This window comes from Carlito syrichta, unplaced genomic scaffold (genome assembly GCF_000164805.1).
Source record: "Carlito syrichta isolate Samal-C Ts95f unplaced genomic scaffold, Tarsius_syrichta-2.0.1 Scaffold305566, whole genome shotgun sequence".
Classification (NCBI taxonomy): domain Eukaryota; kingdom Metazoa; phylum Chordata; class Mammalia; order Primates; family Tarsiidae; genus Carlito; species Carlito syrichta.
In genome coordinates this window covers 173035-184221 of record NW_007249662.1, presented here as the reverse complement: position 1 = coordinate 184221, position 11187 = coordinate 173035, and the positions used below count along the sequence as shown (strand labels likewise).

At 46.5% G+C, this 11187-nt stretch overlaps 1 protein-coding gene across 4 annotated transcripts in view; it reads left to right on the top strand.

The window, feature by feature from the left end:
* RPH3A (rabphilin 3A) overlaps positions 1-11187 on the top strand; it is a 319927-nt gene that overhangs the window by 289546 nt on the left and 19194 nt on the right. For all 4 annotated transcript variants that reach the window (XM_021714274.1, XM_021714275.1, XM_021714276.1 and 1 more), the window contains 5 exons: positions 2195-2233; positions 2333-2479; positions 7398-7484; positions 8004-8066; positions 9162-9392. In XM_021714274.1, the coding sequence (XP_021569949.1) occupies positions 2195-2233; positions 2333-2479; positions 7398-7484; positions 8004-8066; positions 9162-9392 (567 nt within the window). The remainder of the gene's footprint in view (positions 1-2194; positions 2234-2332; positions 2480-7397; positions 7485-8003; positions 8067-9161; positions 9393-11187) is intronic.

Genomic DNA, 11187 nt, shown 5'->3' with positions numbered 1-11187 from the left:
AAAACTAGTGCAACTTCTTTGGAAGACAGTGTGGCGATTTCTGAAAGAACTAGAAATTGACCTTTCATATGACCCAGCAATTCCCCTATTGGGAATATACCCGGAGGAACTCAAATCATTCTATGACAAAGATACCTGCACACGTATGTTTGTTGCAGCTCTATTCACAATAGCAAAAACATGAACCAACCGTGTTGCCCTACAAAACAGGTTATTCTTTCAGGACCAAGGACAGGTCTTGGCAAACGGACCTACCTCAAGCAAGTTCTTCTTTCAGGCCCAAGGACAAGTCTCAGTTAATTGGCCTACCTCAAGGATGTCCTGGCTTCACATCTGCATTTCTATCCAGTTAGTGGACACGCAGCCTCTAGACTTGGGTCTAGAACTCCTATGTCCCGTTCATAGTTCACGATAAACCCTTCTCAAGAGGGTAGCACAGGGAACTGTCCAGCAACGTCATCCCTGGTGAAATAATGGCACAACAGAGGTAGACATTGGAATTAGGAACTAAGAGATTCCCACCACCAAAATGCATACTGGAGCCTGGGAGGATTCAGAGCTTGCTGAGAAGGCCTTTCTGACCTCTACTATTTCATATATCATCGAGAAGCAAGTCTGAATTGGACTAATTAAAAGCTAAATATGAATAAAAAGGAAATTAGGCCAAGTGATTACAGGCTCTTACCTGTAATCCTAGTATTTTGAGAGGTTGAAGCAGGAGGATTTCTTGAGGCCATGAGTTCAAGGCTATAGTGAGGTATGATTATGCCACTGCACTCCAGCCTGGACAGCATAGCAAGATACTGTCTCTATAAAACAATTTTAAAAATTAGCCATGCATGATGGCACTTGCCTAGAGTCCCAGTTACTCAAGAGGCTGAGGTGGGAGGATTGCTTGAGCCCAGGAGTTTAAAGTTATGGTGAGCTATGATCATGCCATCCAGCATGGGTTACAGAGCAAGACCTTGTCTCTAAAAATTAAAAAAAAAAAAGGAAGATAGAAAATTACCAGTACTATTGATACCACTATTATCCACATAACAAGTATTATTATTAAAATAATAATTAAATAATTATTAAAGACAAAACAGTAAAAAAAAAAAAAAAAAGGCAACCACAATAAAAGCACATCTCAGTTGGATTAGACCTCTAGGACTGACCAGATAAAGCCCTTTCAATAATTTCATTTGTCAATAAGTGATAGAATAAGTGACTACATGACTGTTTCAGAGTTGAGTGCAGGCAGTCCTTCTGAAAGGAAAGTTATAGTTGAAGGTCTCAGATGCTGAAATATCCATGTTTCCCATAAGGTAGCTTCCCAAGGTGCCTAGCGCAGTGCGTGGCATCCAAAAAGCACTCAACAAATGTTTTCTTCCTGACAATACATGAGCAATTTCTTGTTGTTGTTTTCTTTCTTTCTTTCTTTCTTTCTTTCTTTCTTTCTTTCTTTCTTTCTTTCTTTCTTTCTTTCTTTCTCTCTCTCTCTCTCTCTCTCTCTCTGTCTTCCTTCCTTCTTTCTTTCTCTCTCTCTTTCCTTCTTTCTTTCTTTTTCTTTCTTTCTCTCTCTTTCCTTCTTTCTTTCTTTCTCTCTCTCTCTCTCTCTTTCTTTCTTTCTCTCTTTCTTTCTTTCTTTCTTTCTCTCTCTTTCTTTCTTTCTCTCTCTCTCTCTTTCTTTCTCTCTCTCTCTCTCTCTCTTTCTTTCTTTCTTTGCAAGGTCTTGCTATGTTGCCCAGGCTGGTCTCGAACTCCTGGGCTCATGCAGTCCTCGTGACTTCGCTTCCCAAAGTGCTGGGATTATAGATGTAGGCCACCTGGCCCAGTGACACATGAGCAATTTCTACCCTTTGCAGGGAATCACCAAATTGTCCACATCTTCTGCATCTCTGAGGAGTCCCCATTTCTACCCCTCAAGGATCTTTCTTCCTGGTTAAGCACCATTCCTCCTAGGTTGAGAAGTCTGTGCAGCATAATTCTTTTTTAAGCCTATGTTTACTCCCTATGTGCTCGTGCATGCAAAGAAAATAATATGAAACTGAACAGGAGCTAGATCAGACAGGGGAGGTTGGGACAGAGACTTTTGATTTCTTTAAAATGTTCTTGGGTGGAGTGGATGAGCCCCTTTGAGGAATTCTTCAGTAGTGATTCTCCAGACACCAGAAAGTCAGTCATCCTCATCATTTTTCTCTCCCTGCAGGTGACACTGAAGACAGAAGGGGCCCAGGTCAGAAGACAGGTGTGTTTTGCCGACTCTGTCTTATACTTCAAAACAGGAGTCCTTTCACTTCACTCCCTGGATGCCCTTTCTCCATTCGACTCGTGCTTTTCCTTCCAGGCCCTGACGTGACCTCTGCTCCTGGGCGAGGAAGCTATGGGCCTCCAATGCGCAGGGCCTCTGAGGTACGAATGAGTGCTTCCAGCCGCGATTCGGAGAGCTGGGACCACAGCGGAGGTGCTGGAGACTCTAGCCGGAGCCCAGCAGGTAAGAGAGCTGGGCAAGTCTAGATCAACTCCTGAATGAGGAGACTCAGAAAGAACAAGGAGGACCACGTTTTTGTTTGTTTATTTATTCAGCAATTATTGGGTACCTACTGTGTACCATGTTCTATTCTAGATGCTGAATCTAGTCTATGATAGAGGAAAGACAAGATTCAGAAGCAGTTCTGGCTCCAGACAGCCATAATTTTGATCCAGTCCTTTTCTTGTGCTAATACCATATGTAAGAAAAAATGTGATTTTTTTTTATCTTCCTCCCTAAAAATCTCTGGGGGAAAATACCCTTTGGCTTTGCCACAAGTAATGATGCTTTACTCTCAAAGACGTGTCAGAGTTCTTTCTTCCCTCAGCAAATGGCCTCTGCTGCCTGTGTACATGGGGTGAGGCAGTACAGCCAGGATGTCATGACAGGTGCCTTTGCCGGGTACCCAGTGCCTCTGGTCTCACTCATGGTAGGTTTATTTGGCAAAAATGCCCACCAGTGGGGATCCTTGATCCCTGGACTTTGAAAGAAATGTCTACTATAGTGGGAGCATCTATGTCCCACAGTTTCTTGGATGTGACTTCAGAGCACTTAAATTTCTTTTGTAGGAAGGGGCTGCATCTAGGTCTGAGTTAGATGAACTGGCTGGTTGGGTCCCACGGTTGACCTCTGGTCTGCTCATCCTGAATTGTTCATCCATGGCTCAATGCCCGGGTTCCTTTTCTTATTAGCAACATAGCTGGGCACAACTCTGATGCTTCATCTGCTGCCCAGGCCCCCAGTGCACCTGTGGTTCAGAAGAACAGAGAAACACTGTATCAATTGAACAATCATTTCTTATTCTTCTCTGTCCAGCCCCTGGTGACCACTATCTTCATTCTGTCTCAGTAAATTTGACTACTGTAGGTTATACATATAAGTAGAATCCTGTAGCATTTGCCCTTTCATGGTTAGCTTATTTCACTTAGCATAATGTTTTCAAGGTTCATCTGTATTGTAGCCTGTGTCAGAATTTCTTTCCTTTTTGAGGTTATATAGTATTCTATTGCCGATATAATTGCATTTTGTTTTTTCTTTCATCTGTCAATGGGTGTTTGTGTTGTTTCCACCTTCTGGTTATTGTAAAGAATGCTGCTGTGAACATGGCATATACAAATCTGTTAAAGTTTCTGTATTCGGTTCCTTTGAGTATACACCTAGCAGTGAAATTGCTGAGTGCTACGGTTATTCTGTGTTTAAATTTTTGAGGAGCCACCACACTGTTTTCCATAATGGCTTTATCATTCACAGATTTCCACCAACAATGTACAAGGGTTCCAATTTCTCCACATCCTTGCCATCACTTGTTATTTTCTGGCTTTGGTTTTTCACTTCACCCGTAACCATCCTAATGGGTATGATGTGAAATCTCATTGTGGTTTTATTTGCATCTAGTGATTAGTGGTGCTGAGTGTCTTTTCATGAGCTTATTGGTCATTTGTGTATCTTCTTTGGGGGATTGTCTATTCAAGTCTTTTGCCCATTTAAAAATTGGTTTGCTTGTTTTGTTGTTGGATCATAGAAGTTCTATAATATATAATTCTGTATATTAATGCCTTATCTGATGTATAACTTACAAATATTTTCTCCCATGTCATGGGCTGATTTTTTACTCTTTTCTAGTGTTGTTTGATGCACAGTTTTTTATTCTGATGAAACACAATTGTTTTTGTTTGTTTGTTTTGCTTCCTGTCCTTTTATAAAGATCTACGAAGTCATGACCAAATTCAAGGTCATGAGGATTTTCATTTATTTTTTTCTTCCATTTTTTTTTTTTTTTAGCTCTTATGTTAGTCTTTGATCCAGTTTGAGTTAATTTTTGCATGTCAAATCCTGTGCCTTTAACTGCTATATTATTTTGCCTTCTGAGGGAAAGACAGTTACAGGACATTTCTGAATCAGATTTGGATTCCCTGTCCCTCAAGAGTCAACATAGGCCAGGTGCAGTGACTCATATATGTAATTCCAGCACTTTGGGAGGCCAAGGTGGGAGGATTGCTGGAGACTAAAAGTTTAAGACCAGCCTGCGCAATATAGTGAGACTCTGTCTCTAGACAAAATTTAAATACTTAGCCAGCCAGACGTGGTGGTGCATGCCTGTAGTCCCAGCTACCTGGAAGGCTGAAGCGGGGAGGATCGCCTGAGCCCAGGAGGTCTAGGCTGCAGTGAACTATGATTGTGCCACTGCACTCCAGCCTGTAAGACAGTGCAAGACTCCATCTCTAAAAATAAAAAAAAGTCAAAGTAAATGTCTCTCATCTATGAAGCTCCTAGTATCTACCAGCTCCACCTTAAGCTAAGTTAATTGTTCCCTCCTCTGAGTTCTCAGAGTAGTGAGACACAGCCCCAGAGCAGTGCTTACCACTATCCAAAACAGATCATAGCCTGAATCTCTCTCCCTTGTCTAATACCAGGAACACGTCTCTCTCCATTAATTCATTATGTTTCCAAATGTTTATGAAGCACCCATCATAACTTAAGTTCTTCCTTCTCGTTTTACAGCCTATACTAATGTTCCTAGTTGACTACAGTCTCTCAAATGCTTGCAGACGTGAATTAATAGTGAATACTGATAGCAGCTCGGGTTTATTGAGCACCTACTGTGTGCCAGGCATGTGATTCAACCCTTTCCATGTTCTAGCATTTAATCCATCCAACAACTCTTGGGGCAGGTGCTATTATAATCTATAATCATCCTTACTTAATAGAGAAGGCAAAGAAAGGCAAAGAACAAACAAGCAAAAAATTTGCCCAAGGTCACACAGAAGTCATAACTGGTCTGGTCTGCTATAACTTCCACTGGAGACGCTAAGAGCAGCTCAGTAGAACACATTCCCAGCAAAACTCCCTTGTTCCAAGGCTTCATCCTGGACCCTCAGGGACCTCCCTCGCACACAGTGTGGAAACCCCTCAGAGGTTTTCTGAGAGGAATTGGGTTACCTTCTCTGTGTCGGGGGACTCACTACCCCCTAGAGCAGGCAATTCCATTCAATGGGCTCCAAGTGTCATTCACACATTGCTCATTCAACAAGCAGCTCCAAGACAGACTGGGCCAGAGTCCTGCCTGGGCCGCTTCCCAGGTCTGTGACCTTGGGTGTATTTGGCCTCCATTTCTTCAACTGAAAAACAGGGACCATAAAACCACACATAGCACTGAATGGGGAAGGTTCCGTGAGGTGACGTGCAAGGCCTGGTGCATGTGAAGAACCCCATGAATGTTGACTATTTGGCATTTTGTGATTTTTGCACAGGACTTGGTGTTTGGTGGACATTCAATGAATGCGTGTTGAATGAATGGGTGAGTGCATGAACAAATGAATGAGGACCCAAATGAACAAACAAATGGCAGTGCTAACGTGGACCCTGAGACAAAACTGGGTGGTTGGTAAGCCCCTAGGTGGTGGTGGCCATGCAGCCTCTGTCACAAGCGTTCAAGCATCTGTCCAGCAAAAAGAGCTGATATCAGGCAAGGTGAAATCCAGCCCAGACAGGTAGGGAAGGACAGGGCTTTCATTTCAGAACATTAATCTTCTGAGTGCCAGAAACAGACCCTAGATACTGACTGCCGGAGTTCAAGTCCTGGCTCTGCCACTAACCAGCTAAGAGACATGGGTGGGCTCACTAATCCCTCTGTGCCTCCACTGTTCCATCTGTAAAATGGAGGTGATAAGACACCCGCTTCATGGGCTTATTTGTGTAGAGATTAAACAAGTTCTTCTGTGTAAAGTCCCTGAAGCATGATGAACCCTGACTAAGTGTGAATTCATTATTATGATGAGGTAGGTAGAGCTGTTAGCTCCATGAGACATCTAAGGTTCAGAGAGAGTGAGTGTTCAGCCCAAGGTCACACAGCTTACATGAGAAAGGACTGAGATGCAAAGCCAAGTCCATATGAAGATAGCCTTTCAACAGTAATGAAAAAATATCAACACATGGCTTCTGTTGGGTGTTTACTACATACTGAGCACTGTTCCGAGTACTGTGCCTGTTTGTATCAGTGTATCTTCACCAGTACTTGAGCCGGGAACTGTTATGTCTGTTGAACAGACGAGGAAACTAAGCCCAGAGAGGCTAGGTCACTTGGGGAAAGTCGCAGAGGTGGAAGCAGACTCATAGAACAAACATGTACTTTTTTTTTTTTTTTAGTTGGGGTCTCACTCTGCTTCCCAGACTGGAGTGCAGTGGCGTGACCATAGCTCACTGCAGCTTCAGACTCCTGGGTTCAAGGAATCCTCCCACCTCAGTCTACCAAGTAGCTGGGACTATAGGTATACACCACCATGCCTGGCTAATTTTTCAATTTTTCTGTAGAAACGAGTTCTCACTATATTGCCCAGCTTGGTCTTGAACTCCTGGGCTTAAGGGATCCTTCTACCTTAGCCTCCCAAAGTTCTGGGATTACAGGCGTGAACCACACACTTCGCTGAACCTATGTTTTTTTTTGTTTTTTTTTTTGAGTTGGAGTCTCACTTGGACGCCCAGACTGGAGTGCAGTGGCCGCTCCCGGCCACCGCAGCCTCGCCTGCTGGGCTCTGGTGATCCTTCCGCCTCAGCCTTCCAAGTAGCCAGAATTAAAGCATGCGCTACCACGCCTGGCTGATTTTTTATTTATTGTAGAGATGAGGTCTCGCTGCCGAGGCGGGTCTCGAACCCGCGGGCTCAGTTTTTTAACAGCTGTGCCAGTGCGGAAATTTTCTGAGAGTCTGAATTTTGGGAAGAGAGAACACACAGAGGTCAGGAGAAGAGAGTCAGAGAGGCTGAGCACGTGAGGTGCCACCTCCGACAGAAATCAAGGGTCTCCCTCACGCGCTGCCCTGTCCCAGGCCTCTTCTTCTCTGTGTATGCGACACATAGCAAATGTTTCCTTTTCTTTCTTCTGCAGGTTTGAGACGGGCCAACTCAGTCCACGCCTCCAGACCTGCCCTGGGCTCAGTGCAGGGCCCAGCACCGCCTCAGCCTGGACAGCCAGGTACCCGCCATCTGCCCACTGGTACCTGCCCACTGACATCTGCCCAGGCTGTCACTTGGCTGTGACTCCAATACCTCCCACCCCTGCTTGCAGAACCGGCTGGACTTTCTGCAAAGCTGCAGAAATCCTAAGCTCTTCTAAGACCCTGAGGATGAGTAATCCTCTGGGCTGAGAAGTTGGGGGCGGGGGGAGCAGGAGGAGGGAGGAGCATTTTATCCACCCAGTGCAAGAAGCGACAGTGCTTCAGGCCTCCATGCTTCCCACCTCCAGCGTGCATCCCCTTTTCACAGAGGAGCAAACTGAGGCTCAAGAAGTTCTCAAGCACTGGGGCTTGGACCCAGGCCTTTCTGACCCCCAAATCCTCCCCCCACAGGACTGTTCCTGCAGCCTCAGTTACCTGTGCACATCACCTGCTGCTCCTGGGCCTGTGTCCATGCCTGTGAAATAAGGGCAGACAGCAAACACCCAAATGATGCTGCCTCTCTGCCTCATCCCACTTTTTCTCTTCTCCCCACTCAGGACCCCCCGGAGGCAGCAGAGCTGGTTCTGGGCCAGCAGGGCGCTTTCCAGATCAGAAACCAGGCAAGTACCCGCTGCTACCAGTGCGCCTCCAAGCATCCACCTTTCTCCTTCTTCTCTGAGGGAGCAGAGCGCCACCAGATCTTGACTCAGCCTACACCCAGAGGCCTCTCTAATGAGCAGCCCCCCAATTCCAAAACTCTGGATAGTCCATGCTGGATAGATTAGATAGGTAGAAAATGCCACCGGGCATGGTGGCTCATGCCTGTAATCTCAGCACTTTGGGAGGCTGAGGTGGGAGGACTGCTTGAGCCCAGGAGTTCAAGACCAGCCTGAGTAATGTAGTGATGACCCTGTCTCTACAAAAATTTTTAAAATCACCTGGGCACAGTGACTCATGCCTGTAGTTCTTGCTACTTGGGAGGCTAAGGCAGGAAGATTGCTTGTAGTGAGGTATGATTGTGCTACTCCAGCCTGGGAGACAGAGTAAGACCCTGCCTCTTAAAAAAAAGGGGGGGGGGAAAGGGGAAAAAAGAATGCCAACCCATATAGTTAAGAGCATAGACTTCCTAGCTATGTGACCCTGGGCAAGTTACTTAACTTTTCTGAGCCTCAATTTTCTTATCTTTAAAGTGGAATAATAATTAGGGCCTACATCAAGGACTGTTGGGAAGATTACACAAACTAACACTTAGAAAACCTTAGCCCGCTCCCTGGAATGTATTAAAGCCAAACTAAGTGACAGGGATTACTACATAATTCAATATGTCATCATCTTCAATCACAACTATGAAATATTTATTGCTTTCAAATGCACAGGCACTGTTTTAAGTGCTTCACATCTATTTGCTCAGATATTATAATTCCCACTTTACAGATTAAGAAACGGAGGCTCAGAGACATTAAGTCACACAGCCAAGATTCAAACCCAGGATATCGGACTCCAGAGTCCACACCACTGATCCATGTACCCACAAGTCTGTTTTATCTATGTCTGGATCAACTTGAGGGGGCTGTTGCCAAAGACAGACGCCAAGGCCCCACTGCAGGGCCTGCTGATTCTGGGTGGGGTCTGGGGACCTGCGTTTTCGAAAGCTTCCCCGGGTGCTGCTGTCCTTATGAAACAGGGCGTCCGCTCCCTGTCCTGTCTCCCTGCAGAGGTGGCTCTGAGTGACCCCGGGACCACCGCCCCACCCCGAGAGGAGAGGACAGCGGGAGTTGGGGGCTACTCGATAGTTGGAGCCAGGGAAGACCGAGCGGGCTACCTGCCGGGACCCTATTCCCAAGCGTCTGCGGCGGCCCCGCAGCCCACCGTGGCCCCCGCCCGCCAGCAGCCACCCCCAGACGAGGAGGAGGAGGAGGCCAACAGCTACGACTCAGATGAAGCCAGTAGGTGGCGCTCACGGGAGCTGGGACTGAGAAAAATGCTTCAGAGGTGACTCTGGGAGCACGGGACCCCAGGGACAGCCCTGTCTTTCCGCCCCCAGGCCCCTAATATGACAGCGCTAAGACACATTCGCCAAGTGATGGAAATGCAGACTTATGCTCCAAAATCCTCAAAATGCTATTCAGTGTCCAGAGGTGAAAGCCTGTATGTGTCTTTTCTTGTGATAAGATATGCAGAAATCAAAGCCACCATTTCCATCATTTGAAAGAATGTGGGTGGTGAGTGGATTGCCTGAGCCCGCAGGTTCGAGACCCTCCTGGGCAACTTGGCGAGACCTCATCTCTACAATAAATCAAAAAATTAGCCAGGCATGGTAGCGCACACCTGTAGTTCCGGCTACTTGGAAGGCTGAGGTGGAAGGATCGCTGGAGTTCAGCAGGTCAAGGGTGCGGTGGCCGGGAGCTGCCACTGCACTCCAGTCTGGGTGACAAAGTGAGACTCCAACTCAAAAAAAAAGAAAGAAAGAAAGAATGCGGTTCAGGGACTTGAACTATGTTCTCCATGCTTGGTGTTGTCTCTTCTCAATGAGTTAAACAGAGAATTATCACATCACTCAGCAATTTCAAACACAGGTGTGTGTGTGTGGGGGGGTATTAAAACTCTTTAATGTTTATCTTCTAAAAAGTAATTTACTCACCATGATTTAAAAGTTGCCGAGCATTTTCTCTTGCATCCATCCATTCAGTGACTTATTAAGTGCCTACTCTGTGCCTGTCCCACTCAGACCCCCAGTCCCTGGGACACACACACACACACACACACACACACACACACACACACACACGCCAGAGATGCTTCTCCTGGGTGTGGCTCAGCGAGGCAGGATTGGCAAGTGTCTGGACCCAATGTGTGTTGGTGGGCAGGGACATTCTAGCTATTCCTGATCATTGGAACCACTGGAATGCACAGAAGAAAGGGACCAAGGTCTGTGACTTGTGACATGGCCTTGGCCTGTTGTGTCATCCATCCTCATTGTAAAATGAGGAGTAGAACACTACTTCCCATGCGGGCTGAGGGATGGGTAAACTGAGGTAGCTCCTGGTAAGGCGCTTCCTAAACCGGAAACCATCATTCTTACACAGAGCGCAACACACTTGAGAAAACGCTGTTCCGTGACATGGGATCAGAGGGTGCGCTTGTCAACACAGTTGGGCACCGGTTTTGTGCCGGGCATTGTTTTAAGGACACGATGTACACAAGCTCATTGAACCCACCCCACAGGCCTGGGAGTCATTGCTTTCACTCCTCCCATTTCACAGATTGGGAGATGAGGCTCCGAGGGGTGTAGGGGCTCGTCAGAGCTCACACAACCGGTGGGTGGAGACTGGCAGTCAGTCCTGCTGCTGCAGCAGACTAGAGGCTAGACCTGGGTGGAATATCAGCTGCCCCCTCTAATCCCGCGCTCTCTCAGGGCCATGGGTCTGCAGCCTCTGGAGCAACGAGTGAGGAGTCCATGCATCTCTTCAGCCATGGACTGTCTTGGCTCATCCCAGTCCTTCCCCACAACAGTGGCCTCTGCTCTTGCCATCTGCCCTAAGTGTCCCCAACTCACCAAGCACAGATGATGCCTCCCAGCTTTGTGTCTGTCCCTGATATTAGTTTATTCCAGTGGTTTATTACAAACCTGTCCCTGCGCTGAGCTCTATCCTCTTTCCTCATTCACTCATTTCTATATTTGACAAGCATTTATTGAGCACGTGCCAGGTGCCCCAAACTGTTCTAGGTGCTAGGGATTCT